This window comes from Atractosteus spatula, chromosome 25 (genome assembly GCF_055471065.1).
Source record: "Atractosteus spatula isolate fAtrSpa1 chromosome 25, fAtrSpa1.hap1, whole genome shotgun sequence".
NCBI lineage: Eukaryota > Metazoa > Chordata > Actinopteri > Semionotiformes > Lepisosteidae > Atractosteus > Atractosteus spatula.
The window spans coordinates 5,075,217-5,091,693 of NC_142730.1; the positions used below are offsets into that span (position 1 = coordinate 5,075,217).

Here is a 16,477-nt window from a genome sequence, read left to right on the forward strand (position 1 = left end):
ATAGTAACAGTACAGTAGCCAGGTACTTATAGAGTATAGTAACAGTACAGGGGCTGGGTTCCTATAGAGAATATAGTAACAGTACAGTAGCCAGGTACTTATAGAGTATAGACACAGTGCAGGGGCTGGGTTCCTATAGAGAATATAGTAACAGTACAGTAGCCAGGTTCCTATAGAGCCTATAGTAACAGTACAGGGGCTGGGCTCCTATAGAGCCTATAGTAACAGTACAGGGGCTGGGCTCCTATAGAGAATATAGTAACAGTACAGTAGCCAGGTTCCTATAGAGCCTATAGTAACAGTACAGGGGCTGGGCTCCTATAGAGCCTATAGTAACAGTACAGGGGCTGGGCTCCTATAGAGCCTATAGTAACAGTACAGGGGCTGGGCTCCTATAGAGCCTATAGTCACAGTACAGAGGCTGGGCTCCTAAAGGGACTATAGTAACTAAATGAGAGAGGGGGAGGGGTGCGGGGGAGGGACAGAGCGGAGATACGGAGCAGTGGGAGAGATAGCGGGGGGCGAGTCTGCCTCCCTGCGTGTCCGTACGAGTCCCGCTCTGCGACGTCACACACGGTGAGCGGAGCGGCCAGGCTCGGACGGTCCGATCGTGGCTCGGGGACAGCAGAGGGCGGAGGGCAGTCGCATGTGACAGCAGGGAGAGAAAACCAGACTGTAAAACTGTCCCCGGGCGTCAGCGCGCCACAGGGTCTGCTCCGCGGTGGGGGGGGGGGGCATCGCGACGTGACTGCGGACACTTCGCAGTTTGATCAGAGGGATTGCCGCTGTAAGCACTCGTCTGAGGAGCGAAGTTTGGAAACCGGACGGGGAAAGTGTCTCTCTCCGCAGCGCACGGCCCCGCCAGCGCGTCTGAAGCAGCGGGGTGTCGGCACGGTCAGTCACGGTCACTTCTCGCTCGCCGCACCCCGCCTCTGGCGAACCGCCTCTCCGGGGTCCCGGGCCGGAGGGGTCCGCTCGCGGCTCGGTAAGCTGGTCAACACTGTGGGAAACTGGTATGTACTATAGTACACTGTAACTCACTGTGGGAAACTGGTATGTACTATAGTACACTGAAACTCACTGTGGTAAACTGTGGTATATACTATAGTACACTGTAGCTCACTGTGGTAAACTGGTATGTACTATAGTACACTGTAGCTCACTGTGGAAAACTGGTATGTACTATAGTACACTGTAGCTCACTGTGGTAAACTGGTATGTACTATAGTACACTGTAACTCACTGTGGGAAACTGGTATGTACTATAGTACACTGTAGCTCACTGTGGTAAACTGGTATGTACTATAGTACACTGTAACTCACTGTGGGAAACTGGTATGTACTATAGTACACTGTAACTCACTGTGGGAAACTGGTATGTACTATAGTACACTGTAACGCACTGTGGGAAACTGGTATGTACTATAGTACACTGTAGCTCACTGTGGTAAACTGGTATGTACTATAGTACACTGTAGCTCACTGTGGAAAACTGGTATGTACTATAGTACACTGTAACTCACTGTGGTAAACTGGTATGTACTATAGTACACTGTAGCTCACTGTGGTAAACTGGTATGTACTATAGTACACTGTAACTCACTGTGGTAAACTGTGGTATATACTATAGTACACTGTAACTTACTGTGGTAAACACTGTACTGTACTATAACACTGTGGTATATACTGTAGTACATTAACACACTGGTAAACTGGGGTACTGTATTACTGTAGTACACTATAACACATTGTGGTAAACTGCGGTATTACTGTAGTACACTATAGTGACAAAGTGACTGGGGAAAAAGCGAAACTGTGTCCTTTGGTCAGAGGCTGGGCAGAGCTCTGTCCACTGTCCCCTGGAGTCCAGCTCGCTGCGGTTAGAGACTGGGCAGTCAGAGCTCTGTCCACTCTCCCCTGGAGTCCAGCTCGCTGCGCTCAGAGACTGGGCAGTCAGAGCTCTGTCCACTGTCCCCTGGAGTCCAGCTCGCTGCGGTCAGAGACTGGGCAGTCAGAGCTCTGTCCACTGTCCCCTGGAGTCCAGCTCGCTGCGCTCAGAGACTGGGCAGTCAGAGCTCTGTCCACTGTCCCCTGGAGTCCAGCTCGCTGCGCTCAGAGACTGGGCAGTCAGAGCTCTGTCCACTGTCCCCTGGAGTCCAGCTCGCTGCGGTCAGAGACTGGGCAGTCAGAGCTCTGTCCACTGTCCCCTGGAGTCCAGCTCGCTGCGCTCAGAGACTGGGCAGTCAGAGCTCTGTCCACTCTTGTCCACCCTCCCCTGCTGCGTGTCTGCTGAAGCGGGTGGCGCGTGACGGGGCGCGGCTCGGGGAGCCGTGTCCCCGCGAGGCGGTCTGCGCACGGGCCCGTGAAGCACCGTGTCCAGCGCGCGCCGGGGCAGCGCTAAGCGGCTCACTGTCGCGTGGATAATCCCTGCCGCAGCCGGACGTGGGCTGTCAGGGGCGCGCGGAGGAAGATTATTACGTTTTGTGTGCACACGGGGAGAGGATGTTTGCTTAAAATCAACAAGGGAGACTGTTCTACGAGCGAGAGAACACTTCTTAGGCCTAAGAGTGCCGCGTTGACCCAGCGGGATGTTTGTGAAATCAGATCACCGACAGAACGTTTGACGCCACGTTATGAAACACGAGGCTCAGAGAGCGCAGAGCTGAAGCTCCTTCATCTCCTGTCTGTACGACCGGTGTCCAGAGCCCCCCACTGCCTGTGCCCACGGGGCCGCGAATCCCCGGCTCTGCGCTTAGGGCACATTTCGCTGTTTATTCCATCGTACTCATCTCGTACTCAACTCGATTTCTAATTCTGAATGTGTTAGTAAAGTCCAGTGCAGTACAGCCCAGTGAGATCAGGGTAAAAGCACAGTACAGTGCAGTACAGCCCAGTGAGATCAGGGTAAAAGCACAGTCCAGTGCAGTACAGCCCAGTGAGATCAGGGTAAAAGCACAGTACAGTGCAGTACAGCCCAGTGAGATCAGCGTAAAAGCACAGTACAGTGCAGTACAGCCCAGTGAGATCAGGGTAAAAGCACAGTCCAGTGCAGTAAAGCCCAGTGAGATCAGGGTAAAAGCACAGTACAGTGCAGTACAGCCCAGTGAGATCAGGGTAAAAGCACAGTCCAGTGCAGTACAGCCCAGTGAGATCAGGGTAAAAGCACAGTACAGTACAGTACAGTCTAGTGAGATCAGGGTAAAAGCACAGTACAGTGCAGTACAGCCCAGTGAGATCAGGGTAAAAGCGCAGTACAGCCCAGTGAGATCAGGGTAAAAGCACAGTCCAGTGCAGTACAGCCCAGTGAGATCAGGGTAAAAGCACAGTAGAGTGCGGTAGAGCCCAGTGAGATCAGGGTTGAGAGTATGACGGCAGAGCGGTGCTCTGGAACAGCAGCAGACACAAACACAAACTGCGGTTTTAGCGCTAGCGTGCCGTTTCCCGCAGGCGGACTCGGGCTGACTTATACCGGAACAATGAGCTCTGGCGCGTGGCTACAGGGGCAGGTTTTTAAGGTGGTATTTTCTCTCCGCACGACCCTCTGATACAATCTCCCTTTTTTTTCTTCTCCTAACAGCAGCGCACCCGCACGCCCTCCTGCGGAGACGAAGTCGGACCACCTTAAAGAAAGTATTTATCGGCTGAAGGACAAGAACTCCGGAGCGAGAGTTGGGACTGAATCTCCGACGCGCCGCGGTGCTCCCTCCCGGCGCGCAGAGGAGTTTCCGAGCAGGACAGAGGCGAGGAGCCGCCGAGGAGCCGAGGGCCGAGGACGGGCCAGCGGACGGAGCAGGAGGCGCACTCAGAGAAGAGGAGAGGCTGTTTCCTCGCTCTGTGCGAGAGGGGCCACAGACGGGGCGAGAGCCATGAGGGAGACGCGTGGACGGGGAGGCTGCAGGTAGGTGGGGAGGGAGGGGGGGGGGCGCTGCAGGATTTTGGGGGATCCGCTCTGGGAACTACAGGGGAGCCACGGGGCTGCGCGCTGCTTGACTGAGTGACTGACTGAGAGACACACTGACTGAGAGACAGAGACACACTGACTGAGAGACAGACACACTGACTGACACACTGACTGAGAGACAGAGACACACTGACTGACACACTGACTGAGAGACAGACACACTGACTGAGAGACAGAAAGACAGACTGACTGACACACTGACTGAGAGACAGAGACACACTGACTGACACACTGACTGAGAGACAGACACACTGACTGAGAGACAGAAAGACAGACTGACTGACACACTGACTGAGAGACAGACACAGACTGAGAGACAGAGACACACTGACTGAGAGACACACTGACTGACACACTTACTGAGTGAGTGACTGACTGACACACTGAGACTGACACACTGACAGACACCCTGACTGAGACTGACACCCTGACTGAGAGACAGACACACTGACTGAGAGCCCGACACACTGACTGACACACTTACTGAGTGAGTGACTGACTGACACACTGAGACTGACACACTGACTGAGAGACAGAAAGACACACTGACAGAGAGACAGACGGACAGACAGAGAGACAGACTGACACTCTGAGAGACAGAAAGACACACTGACAGAGAGACAGACGGACAGACAGAGAGACAGACTGACACAGTGACTGCATCCCCCTCACTCCGGTGTGCTCCTGTGTGCCCAGCCCTGCGGGACGAAGGGAGTCGCTCCAGAGGAAACTGCTGGATTCGGGAAGGAACGATGCTGATCAAGCTCGCGGTGTTCAGGCTCGTTAGTGAAATTGCTCCTGGTGATTTCAGGAAGGTTCTGGAAGCCAGTGTGTGGCACTGGCATGGTGTTGATTGCTAACCTGTCCCACTAACAGCTGAGTGGACACTGCTGAAGCAGCAAGGAAACGCAGGGGGACGGGGGGACCCCAAAACTGCAGAGAGTGAGAGTACGACTCCAGGGGCAGATAGCAGGAGGTCCTGACTGTAGCTGGAGTTGATCTGGAAGAGGAACAGTTGTGTGTGTATTTGTGTATATGCAGTGTGAGCACGTTCCTCACAATAAGTGACAGATTTGCAGGACAGGTACACCCCAACAAAGGGAGAGACCCATGAGTGTGTGTGTGTATCAGAGTGTGTGTGTGTGTGCATATGTATATGAGAGTGTGTTAGTGCGTGTCATTGTGTGTGTTAACTGTTTGTGTCATTGAGTATGTCAGTGAGTGTGTGTGTGAGGTGTCAGTGTAAGTGTGTGTGTATAGGAGTCTGTGTGTGAGGTGTCAGTGTAAGTATGTGACTGGATACAGGCTTAGAGCTCTGCTGAGGGCTCTGAGCTCACTGGTCCAGTGTGGTCAGTCATGAGGACCCATCAGCCCTGCGCTGAGTCTGCTGAAGGGCTCTGAGCTCACTGGTCCAGTGTGGTCAGTCATGAGGACCCATCAGCCCTGCGCTGAGTCTGCTGAAGGGCTCTGAGCTCACTGGTCCAGTGTGGTCAGTCGTGAGGACCCATCAGCCCTGCTCTGAGTCTGCTGAAGGGCTCTGAGCTCACTGGTCCAGTGTGATCAGACATGTGACCAGTGGGCACTGTGGACTGTAATTGTGGCATCAACACGAGGTTTTTCTCACCACATCACGCCTTTCCCAGGACCCCAGTGTCTGCGGAGCGTCGAGCTGCTGTGTCACAACCCCCCTGTTCCGTAATTCCCCCTTTTCTGGGAAAGCACTGTCCCAGCGGACGGGAAGCAGCCAGGAATCACGGAGTTTCTCTTGTGCAACCTGGGCTAGTCTGGACCCATGAGGAGGGACAGGCTGGAGCACTGCGGAGACAGCACCGCAGGACGACTCCACCTCCACACGGAAGGGAATCCGCAAGGCACTCTGATCCACTCCGGGTTTTACAGAGCTGTCAGTCAGACTCCCAGTGCACAGCAGTCTGATCCACTCCAGGTTTTACAGTGCTGCCAGTCAGACTCCCAGTGCACAGCAGTCTGATCCACTCCAGGTTTTACAGAGCTGTCAGTCAGACTCCCAGTGCACAGCAGTCTGATCTACTCCAGGTCTTACAGTGCTGTCAGTCAGACTCCCAGTGCACAGCAGTCTGATCCACTCCAGGTTTTACTACCACCCTGTTACCGGTGCAAAGTAAACAAGCGCCGCCAGCGGTGTGCGTTCCCCGGGATGCCACTCACCCGGGCGTGCCAGCCTGTGAGTCAGTGTGCCGGTGTGTAGTAACTGCTCTCCTCTGCCCCCAGGCTGTGTCTGCTGTCTGCGGTGCTCAGCCTGCTCTTCGCCGGCGTGCAGCTCTCCCAGCCCGAGCCCAAGGTGGGTTGTTAACCTTTATCTGCCTGCTCCGTCTGCGCCGCCGAACGCCCACAATCCCCCTGCAGGCTCTCCCTCTCCGCCCCTGCGTCTCTGACAGCCCGCCCCTCTGTCTTCCACTGTGTCACCCTGCAGTGCTGCAACCTTCCAGCAGGGGGCGCTGTGCCCGACTTCACCGTGCTGCGTTTTTTCCGCTCCACAGACTCCAGGCAGAGCGTCCCGGCAGGCTCCTGCAAGCGAGGGGCCGGTGGGGCCCTTGCAGGGGGTGTGGGGCCCCTGGGGCGCCTGGACGCCCTGCTCTCGTAGCTGCGGGTTTGGGATCTCGGAGAGGAGGAGGCAGTGTCTGCTGCCAGTCGCAGACCCCTCACAGACCTGGGGACCCTTTCCCCTGCACCCGGCTGACCCCCCCAGCCTCAGGGAGCAGGGCGGAGTCATTTCGGCACTGCGCCCCAATTACGCCCCCCTCCGAGAGTTGAGGAAACCCCCGAGTGACCCCTCTCTCTACGTGGGACCCCCCGACAGCAGCAGGCAGCCCCATCACCTGCACTCTCCTCATTCAGCCAATCAGGAGCCAGGGCTGTCTCTCTACAGCACCGGTCCAGACCCGGTACACCAGCCACCCCTGACCTATCAGGAGCCTCAGTTCCACCAGCCCGATTTCTCCCCGGCCAATCAGGAGATGGTCTCTCTTTACCGCCAGCCTTTCTCCTCCTCCTCCAATGGCTACAGCCAATCAGGGAGGACAGCACATCGGCCAGCCAATCAGGGAAGAGGGAGAGGAGGTGGTGGTGGAGGAGGTGGGAACAGGAGGTCTGTGCCGACCAGTCAGGACGCGGGTTCATCTAGGAGGTAAGAGGAATCAGACAGACAGATTGTTATCTCTTCTTTCTACTTTTTCTCATTGAATGGACAGTAAACGCCTGGTTTACCGGGAATTTGCTTTTACGAACTTTGGATTTAAGGGACAAAATCTGCTAAAGGGGAGTTTTGTCTGTCAAATCAGGAATACCGTACTTTCCCCCTCCATAAAGGCATAATGACACAAGGTAAAATTAAATACTAAATAGGTTTAAAATGGGATAGGTTAATCGCTTACTGCTTCATTGGTGATGTTTGTGTTTCGTAGGCTTTAATGGATTTAATACTGTATATTTAGCACACATGAAGTGCAGAGTTTGTAGACTCATTATAGAAAGGGCACAGAAACAGTCGTCATTGGTAGGTTTGATTGAAATTGTTAAAGAATAAGATCCTGAATGTATATATGAGATAGTGACTGACACACTGACACAGTGAGATAGCGACTGACACACTGACACAGTGAGATAGTGACTGATAGACTGACAGAGATAGTGACTGACACACTGACACAGTGAGATAGCGACTGACACACTGACACAGTGAGATAGTGACTGACAGAGATAGTGACTGACACAGTGAGATAGCGACTGACACACTGACACAGTGAGATAGTGACTGACAGACTGACACAGAGATAGTGACTGACACACTGACACAGTGAGATAGTGACTGACACACTGACACAGTGAGATTGTGACTGACACACGGACACAGTGAGATTGTGACTGACACACTGACACAGTGAGATAGCGACTGACACACTCACTGACACAGTCAGGTAGTGGCTGACACACTCACTGACACAGTCAGGTAGTGACTGACACAGTCACTTTGCTGCGTTGACACACTGACTATAATGGAGCGAGCGTGTGAGCTCAGGGAGGGGGTGCCCGCGGGCTGTGAGCCAGCAGGAAACCCAGGACGTTGGTAAAGCTGTGTCATCGAGGCGTGACGCCCTCCTGTGCAGGCCACAGAGCCCCCTGTCACGCGCCTTCCTTCCTCTGTACACTGCCTGTGAGAAAGCAGACCCCTCCCAGGAACGAACGAGCCCTGGGCTCAGGCGGGGGCCTGGAGGGGGCAGCTAGTCGAGATATTTTAATACAGGGAAGGGTGAGGGATTAGGCCTCTGTCTCTGATATTCAGCGTCGGTACAGCTTGTCTCAGTACTGTGGTCACCAGAGTCTGTACTGCCTGTCTCTCTCAGTACTGTGGTCACCAGAGACTGTACTGCCTGTCTCTCTCAGAATTGTGGTCTCCAGAGTCTGTACTGTCTGTCTCTCTCAGTACTGTGGTCTCCAGAGTCTGTACTGCCTGTCTCTCTCAGTACTGTGGTCACCAGAGACTGTACTGCCTGTCTGTCTCAGTACTGTGGTCACCAGAGTCTGTACTGCCTGTCTCTCTCAGTACTGTGGTCACCAGAGACTGTACTGCCTGTCTGTCTCAGTACTGTGGTCTCCAGAGTCTGTACTGTCTGTCTCTCTCAGTACTGTGGTCTCCAGAGTCTGTACTGCCTGTCTGTCTCAGTACTGTGGTCTCCAGAGTCTGTACTGTCTGTCTCTCTCAGTACTGTGGTCTCCAGAGTCTGTGCTGCCTGTCTCTCTCAGTACTGTGGTCTCCAGAGTCTGTGCTGCCTGTCTCTCTCAGTACTGTGGTCTCCAGAGTCTGTACTGCCTGTCTGTCTCAGTACTGTGGTCTCCAGAGTCTGTACTGCCTGTCTGTCTCAGTACTGTGGTCTCCAGAGTCTGCACTGCCTGTCTGTCTCTCTCTGTACTGTGGTCTCCAGAGTCTGTACTGCCTGTCTGTCTCAGTACTGTGGTCTCCAGAGTCTGTACTGTCTGTCTCAGTACTGTGGTCACCAGAGACTGTACTGCCTGTCTGTCTCAGTACTGTGGTCTCCAGAGTCTGTACTGCCTGTCTGTCTCAGTACTGTGGTCTCCAGAGTCTGTACTGTCTGTCTCTCTCAGTACTGTGGTCTCCAGAGACTGTACTGTCTGTCTCAGTACTGTGGTCTCCAGAGTCTGTACTGTCTGTCTCTCTCAGTACTGTGGTCTCCAGAGTCTGTACTGCCTGTCTGTCTCAGTACTGTGGTCTCCAGAGTCTGTACTGTCTGTCTCTCTCAGTACTGTGGTCTCCAGAGTCTGTACTGCCTGTCTGTCTCAGTACTGTGGTCTCCAGAGTCTGTGCTGCCTGTCTCTCTCAGTACTGTGGTCTCTAGAAGATGCTGGTGGTCTGTGCTCCCCAGTGCGGTAATTGGTAATTACAGTGTGGGAATTGTGGGCTGACACCAGTGGTGGTTACAGCTTGTATCCTGCTGTGTTTCAGGGCCTTTAATGGCCTCCAGCACATTGCAGCTCAGTATCGCTTACTAGGGCTACCAGAGTTTAAGATTGCTCTATTAGATAATCTTCTGCTTTCACCACAGTATTCATGTACTGGAGTGTCCAGTCAGTCAGTGTGTCTGTATTAACCCCTCTCTCTCAGTGCAGTGTTAATGTACTGGAGTGTCCAGTCAGTGTGTCTGTATTAACCCCTCTCTCTCAGTGCAGTGTTAATGTACTGGAGTGTCCAGTCAGTGTGTCTGTATTAACCCCTCTCTCTCAGTGCAGTGTTAATGTACTGGAGTGTCCAGTCAGTCAGTGTGTCTGTATGAACCCCTCTCTCTCAGTGCAGTGTTAATGTACTGGAGTGTCCAGTCAGTGTGTCTGTATTAACCCCTCTCTCTCAGTGCAGTGTTAATGTACTGGAGTGTCCAGTCAGTCAGTGTGTCTGTATGAACCCCTCTCTCTCAGTGCAGTGTTAATGTACTGGAGTGTCCAGTCAGTGTGTCTGTATGAACCCCTCTCTCTCAGTGCAGTGTTAATGTACTGGAGTGTCCAGTCAGTCAGTGTGTCTGTATTAACCCCTCTCTCTCAGTGCAGTGTTGTTAATGTACTGGAGTGTCCAGTCAGTCAGTGTGTCTGTATTAACCCCTCTCTCTCAGTGCAGTGTTAATGTACTGGAGTGTCCAGTCAGTCAGTGTGTCTGTATTAACCCCTCTCTCTCAGTGCAGTGTTAATGTACTGGAGTGTCCAGTCAGTCAGTGTGTCTGTATGAACCCCTCTCTCTCAGTGCAATGTTAATGTACTGGAGTGTCCAGTCAGTGTGTCTGTATGAACCCCTCTCTCTCAGTGCAATGTTAATGTACTGGAGTGTCCAGTCAGTGTGTCTGTATGAACCCCTCTCTCTCAGTGCAGTGTTAATGTACTGGAGTGTCCAGTCAGTGTGTCTGTATGAACCCCTCTCTCTCAGTGCAGTGTTAATGTACTGGAGTGTCCAGTCAGTCAGTGTGTCTGTATTAACCCCTCTCTCTCAGTGCAGTGTTAATGTACTGGAGTGTCCAGTCAGTCAGTGTGTCTGTATTAACCCCTCTCTCTCTCAGTGCAGTGTTAATGTACTGGAGTGTCCAGTCAGTGTGTCTGTATTAACCCCTCTCTCTCAGTGCAATGTTAATGTACTGGAGTGTCCAGTCAGTGTGTCTGTATGAACCCCTCTCTCTCAGTGCAGTGTTAATGTACTGGAGTGTCCAGTCAGTGTGTCTGTATTAACCCCTCTCTCTCAGTGCAGTGTTAATGTACTGGAGTGTCCAGTCAGTGTGTCTGTATGAACCCCTCTCTCTCTCAGTGCAGTGTTAATGTACAGTACTGGAGTGTCCAGTCAGTGTGTCTGTATTAACCCCTCTCTCTCAGTGCAGTGTTAATGTACTGGAGTGTCCAGTCAGTCAGTGTGTCTGTATTAACCCCTCTCTCTCAGTGCAGTGTTAATGTACTGGAGTGTCCAGTCAGTCAGTGTGTCTGTATGAACCCCTCTCTCTCAGTGCAGTGTTAATGTACTGGAGTGTCCAGTCAGTGTGTCTGTATGAACCTCTCTCTCTCAGTGCAGTGTTAATGTACTGGAGTGTCCAGTCAGTGTGTCTGTATGAACCCCTCTCTCTCAGTGCAGTGTTAATGTACTGGAGTGTCCAGTCAGTGTGTCTGTATTAACCCCTCTCTCTCAGTGCAGTGTTAATGTACTGGAGTGTCCAGTCAGTCAGTGTGTCTGTATGAACCCCTCTCTCTCAGTGCAGTGTTAATGTACTGGAGTGTCCAGTCAGTGTGTCTGTATTAACCCCTCTCTCTCAGTGCAGTGTTAATGTACTGGAGTGTCCAGTCAGTGTGTCTGTATTAACCCCTCTCTCTCTCAGTGCAGTGTTAATGTACTGGAGTGTCCAGTCAGTCAGTGTGTCTGTATGAACCCCTCTCTCTCAGTGCAGTGTTAATGTACTGGAGTGTCCAGTCAGTCAGTGTGTCTGTATTAACCCCTCTCTCTCTCTCTCTCTCTCTCTCTCTCTCTCTCTCTCTCTCTCTCTCTATTCCAGGTCTTTTTCCTCCTCCATCCTGCCTGGTCAGTTTGGTTATGGCCGAGTTCCCTTCTCCCTCCCTCTCCTCCGGCCCGCCCGCCGAGCCCGGCACAGTGCCCACATGGCCGGGGGCAACAGCACCCGGGCCCCTGAAACTGCCCCGCAGGAGGGAGCAGGGCACACGGGGCAGGACGGGGCAGCTGTGACCGCCAGGACCCCAGGGGGGCGCGAGGGGCAGGGGCAGGGGGCAGAGAGAGGCGGGGACAGAGGGGAGCAACAGCACCCTCAGGCAGACCGACGGACTGCAGGGGGCGCCACGGGTCTACCGAGGGGGCCAGGACCCCTCCCAGACCGGGGCCCGGAGGCTGGGGGGGGTCTCCAAAGAGAGCCCCCAGATGTAGGGGTGTCCCAGGCCGGTGGGGCGCAGATCCAGGACTCCTGGGAGGGTCCTGAGCGGACTTCGACGGACACGCGGTCCCGATCGCCCCCGCAGAGCCGGAGCAGTGAGGCCGGGACCCTCGCCCGGGCCCCGCCGGACTGGGAGCGCCCCGGGAGCTGGATGCGGGAGCGCGGAGGACCCCCACATCCCCATCCCCATCCCCGCCCCCGTCTGCGTCCCCGTCCCCAGAGAGAGCCCCCGTACACCCTGAACCCCGGCCTCTCCCGCCCGCAGCCGCTGGCCGGACCCCACGTCTGGCCGCTGCAGTCCCAGGAGCCACCGCCTGCGGAGAGCGAGGGCAGGGGGGGCCCCCGGGGGCTGCCGCACCCCCACACACCCCCCCCCAGCTCCGCCCTCCCACTCCATAGCTGCCCGGGAAAGGAGAGAGAGCTCCGCCCCTGCAGCCCCCAGGTAGGCCGGGCTGGCTGCCAATCACCCGTCCTGAACCAGCCCATTGGCTAATTGGATCATCGTTGGCTTGTCTATGAGCCCGTGTTGTGTTGTGGTGTGGTGTGGTGTGTTGTGTTGTGTCAGGAGGAGGGTGTTGGCTTGTCTATGAGCCCATGTTGTGTTGTGGTGTGGTATGTTGTGTCAGGAGGAGGGAGTTGGCTTGTGTATGAGCCCATGTTGTGTTGTGTTGTGGTGTGGTGTGGTGTGTCAGGAGGAGGGGGTTGGCTTGTCTATGAGCCCATGTTGTGTTGTGGTGTGGTGTGTTGTGTCAGGAGGAGGGGGTTGGCTTGTCTATGAGCCCGTGTTGTGTTGTGGTGTGGTGTGTTGTGTCAGGAGGAGGGGGTTGGCTTGTGTATGAGCCCATGTTGTGTTGTGTTGTGGTGTGGTGTGGTGTGTTGTGTCAGGAGGAGGGGGTTGGCTTGTCTATGAGCCCGTGTTGTGTTGTGGTGTGGTGTGTTGTGTCAGGAGGAGGGGGTTGGCTTGTCTATGAGCCCGTGTTGTGGTGTGGTGTGTTGTGTCAGGAGGAGGGGGTTGGCTTGTGTATGAGCCCATGTTGTGTTGTGGTGTGGTGTGGTGTGGTGTGGTGTGTCAGGAGGAGGGGGTTGGCTTGTCTATGAGCCCATGTTGTGTTGTGTTGTGGTGTGGTGTGGTGTGTTGTGTCAGGAGGAGGGGGTTGGCTTGTGTATGAGCCCATGTTGTGTTGTGTTGTGGTGTGGTGTGTTGTGTCAGGAGGAGGGGGTTGGCTTGTGTATGAGCCCATGTTGTGTTGTGGTGTGGTGTGGTGTGGTGTGGTGTGTCAGGAGGAGGGGGTTGGCTTGTCTATGAGCCCATGTTGTGTTGTGTTGTGGTGTGGTGTGGTATGTTGTGTCAGGAGGAGGGAGTTGGCTTGTGTATGAGCCCATGTTGTGTTGTGTTGTGGTGTGGTGTGGTGTGTCAGGAGGAGGGGGTTGGCTTGTCTATGAGCCCATGTTGTGTTGTGTTGTGGTGTGTTGTGTCAGGAGGAGGGGGTTGGCTTGTCTATGAGCCCGTGTTGTGTTGTGGTGTGGTGTGTTGTGTCAGGAGGAGGGGGTTGGCTTGTCTATGAGCCCGTGTTGTGTTGTGGTGTGGTGTGTTGTGTCAGGAGGAGGGGGTTGGCTTGTCTATGAGCCCGTGTTGTGGTGTGGTGTGTTGTGTCAGGAGGAGGGGGTTGGCTTGTGTATGAGCCCATGTTGTGTTGTGGTGTGGTGTGGTGTGGTGTGGTGTGTCAGGAGGAGGGGGTTGGCTTGTGTATGAGCCCATGTTGTGTTGTGTTGTGGTGTGGTGTGTTGTGTCAGGAGGAGGGGGTTGGCTTGTCTATGAGCCCGTGTTGTGTTGTGTTGTGGTGTGGTGTGTTGTGGTGTGGTGCGGTGTGTTGTGTTGTGGTGTGGTGTGGTGTGTTGTGTCAGGAGGAGGGGGTTGGCTTGTGTATGAGCCCGTGTTGTGTTGTGTTGTGGTGTGTTGTGTTGTGTTGTGTTGTGTTGTGTTGTGGTGTGGTGTGTTGTGGTGTGGTGTGGTGTGTTGTGTCAGGAGGAGGGGGTTGGCTTGTGTATGAGCCCATGTTGTGTTGTGGTGTGGTGTGGTGTGTTGTGTCAGGAGGAGGGGGTTGGCTTGTCTATGAGCCCGTGTTGTGGTGTGGTGTGTTGTGTCAGGAGGAGGGTGTTGGCTTGTCTATGAGCCCGTGTTGTGTTGTGGTGTGGTGTGTTGTGTCAGGAGGAGGGGGTTGGCTTGTGTATGAGCCCATGTTGTGTTGAGGTGTGGTGTGGTGTGGTGTGTTGTGTCAGGAGGAGGGGGTTGGCTTGTGTATGAGCCCATGTTGTGTTGTGTTGTGGTGTGGTGTGGTATGTTGTGTCAGGAGGAGGGAGTTGGCTTGTGTATGAGCCCATGTTGTGTTGTGTTGTGGTGTGGTGTGGTGTGTCAGGAGGAGGGGGTTGGCTTGTCTATGAGCCCATGTTGTGTTGTGTTGTGGTGTGTTGTGTCAGGAGGAGGGGGTTGGCTTGTCTATGAGCCCGTGTTGTGTTGTGGTGTGGTGTGTTGTGTCAGGAGGAGGGGGTTGGCTTGTCTATGAGCCCGTGTTGTGTTGTGGTGTGGTGTGTTGTGTCAGGAGGAGGGGGTTGGCTTGTGTATGAGCCCATGTTGTGTTGTGGTGTGGTGTGGTGTGGTGTGGTGTGTCAGGAGGAGGGGGTTGGCTTGTCTATGAGCCCATGTTGTGTTGTGTTGTGGTGTGGTGTGGTGTGTTGTGTCAGGAGGAGGGGGTTGGCTTGTGTATGAGCCCATGTTGTGTTGTGTTGTGGTGTGGTGTGTTGTGTCAGGAGGAGGGGGTTGGCTTGTGTATGAGCCCATGTTGTGTTGTGGTGTGGTGTGGTGTGGTGTGGTGTGGTGTGTCAGGAGGAGGGGGTTGGCTTGTCTATGAGCCCATGTTGTGTTGTGTTGTGGTGTGGTGTGTTGTGTCAGGAGGAGGGGGTTGGCTTGTGTATGAGCCCATGTTGTGTTGTGTTGTGGTGTGGTGTGTTGTGTCAGGAGGAGGGGGTTGGCTTGTCTATGAGCCCGTGTTGTGTTGTGGTGTGGTGTGTTGTGTTGTGGTGTGGTGTGTTGTGTCAGGAGGAGGGGGTTGGCTTGTCTATGAGCCCGTGTTGTGTTGTGGTGTGGTGTGTTGTGGTGTGGTGCGGTGTGTTGTGTTGTGGTGTGGTGTGTTGTGTCAGGAGGAGGGGGTTGGCTTGTGTATGAGCCCGTGTTGTGTTGTGTTGTGTTGTGTTGTGTTGTGGTGTGGTGTGTTGTGTTGTGGTGTGGTGTGTTGTGTCAGGAGGAGGGGGTTGGCTTGTCTATGAGCCCGTGTTGTGTTGTGTTGTGGTGCGGTGTGTTGTGTTGTGGTGTGGTGCGGTGTGTCGGGCTGTGTTGCGGGGGCTCTGACCAGGTGAGAGGAGGCTGATGGGAGGAGTCCTCAGCGAGCACTTGAAAGCAGGGTTCTGAAAGGAGCCTGTGTGTTGCAGGGGACCCCTGGGGGGTGTGGTGCAGCAGTGAATGAGCCCATTGAGCAGCACAGTGACCCCCCCTGCAGCTAAGTCAATATTGACCAGGTTCCTACATGGGGCACATCTGCACCTTAATCTCTCAGGCTCTGGCCTGCTGTGAGCAGTGTGTGCTTCTGTGTCTGTGTGTATGAGTGTGTGCGTGCCGGGGTGTATCTTAGCGTGACAGTGCTGTCGGTAGTGTAAACACAGTGACCCTGTGACCCTGACAGGGGAATGAGAGATTGTCACATTGCTGAGACACTGTAAACAGTGAGGGGGCCTCACAGAGCGAGAGGGGGAGAGAGCCCAGCGAGATCAGGGTAAAAGCACAGTACAGCGCAGTAAAGCCCAGTGAGATCAGGGTAAAAGCACAGTACAGCGCAGACAAGCCCAGTGAGATCAGGGTAAAAGCACAGTCCAGCGCAGACAAGCCCAGTGAGATCAGGGTAAAAGCACAGTACAGCGCAGTAAAGCCCAGTGAGATCAGGGCAAAAGCACAGTCCAGCGCAGACAAGCCCAGTGAGATCAGGGTAAAAGCACAGTACAGCGCAGTAAAGCCCAGTGAGATCAGGGCAAAAGCACAGTACAGCGCAGTAAAGCCCAGTGAGATCAGGGTAAAATAACTTACAGTGAGATGATTGTTTCTCAGTCAAGCTCAATTAGACTGGACCAGCGATCTCTGGACTGTAGGGTTACAGTGTGACCCGGCCCAGACTGGACCAGCGATCTCTGGACTGTAGGGTTACAGTGTGACCCGGCCCAGACTGGACCAGTGATCTCTGGACTGTAGGGTTACAGTGCGACCCGGACCAGACTGGACCAGTGATCTCTGGGCTGTAGGGTTACAGTGTGACCCAGACTGGACCGGTGATCTCTGGACTGTAGGGTTACAGTGTGACCCAGACTGGACCGGTGATCTCTGGACTGTAGGGTTACAGTGTGACCCAGACTGGACCAGTGATCTCTGGACTGTAGGGTTACAGTGCGACCCAGACTGGACCAGTGATCTCTGGGCTGTAGGGTTACAGTGTGACCCAGACTGGACCAG

General features: G+C 54.3%; 1 protein-coding gene across 3 annotated transcripts in view; it reads left to right on the top strand.

The window, feature by feature from the left end:
* The first annotated feature begins 569 nt into the window (after positions 1–569).
* Positions 570–16,477, top strand: part of adamtsl4 (ADAMTS like 4) — a 31,994-nt gene continuing 16,086 nt past the window's right edge. For 2 of the 3 annotated variants that reach the window (XM_088905633.1, XM_088905630.1), the window contains exons 1-5: positions 570–894; positions 3,578–3,898; positions 6,212–6,281; positions 6,481–7,127; positions 11,533–12,364. In XM_088905633.1, coding sequence (XP_088761759.1) covers positions 3,867–3,898; positions 6,212–6,281; positions 6,481–7,127; positions 11,533–12,364 — 1,581 coding nt within the window. In that variant the 5' untranslated portion in view covers positions 570–894; positions 3,578–3,866. Of the gene's footprint in view, positions 986–3,577; positions 3,899–6,211; positions 6,282–6,480; positions 7,128–11,532; positions 12,365–16,477 lie in introns of all 3 variants that reach the window. The other variant, XM_088905632.1, reaches the window with a different exon arrangement.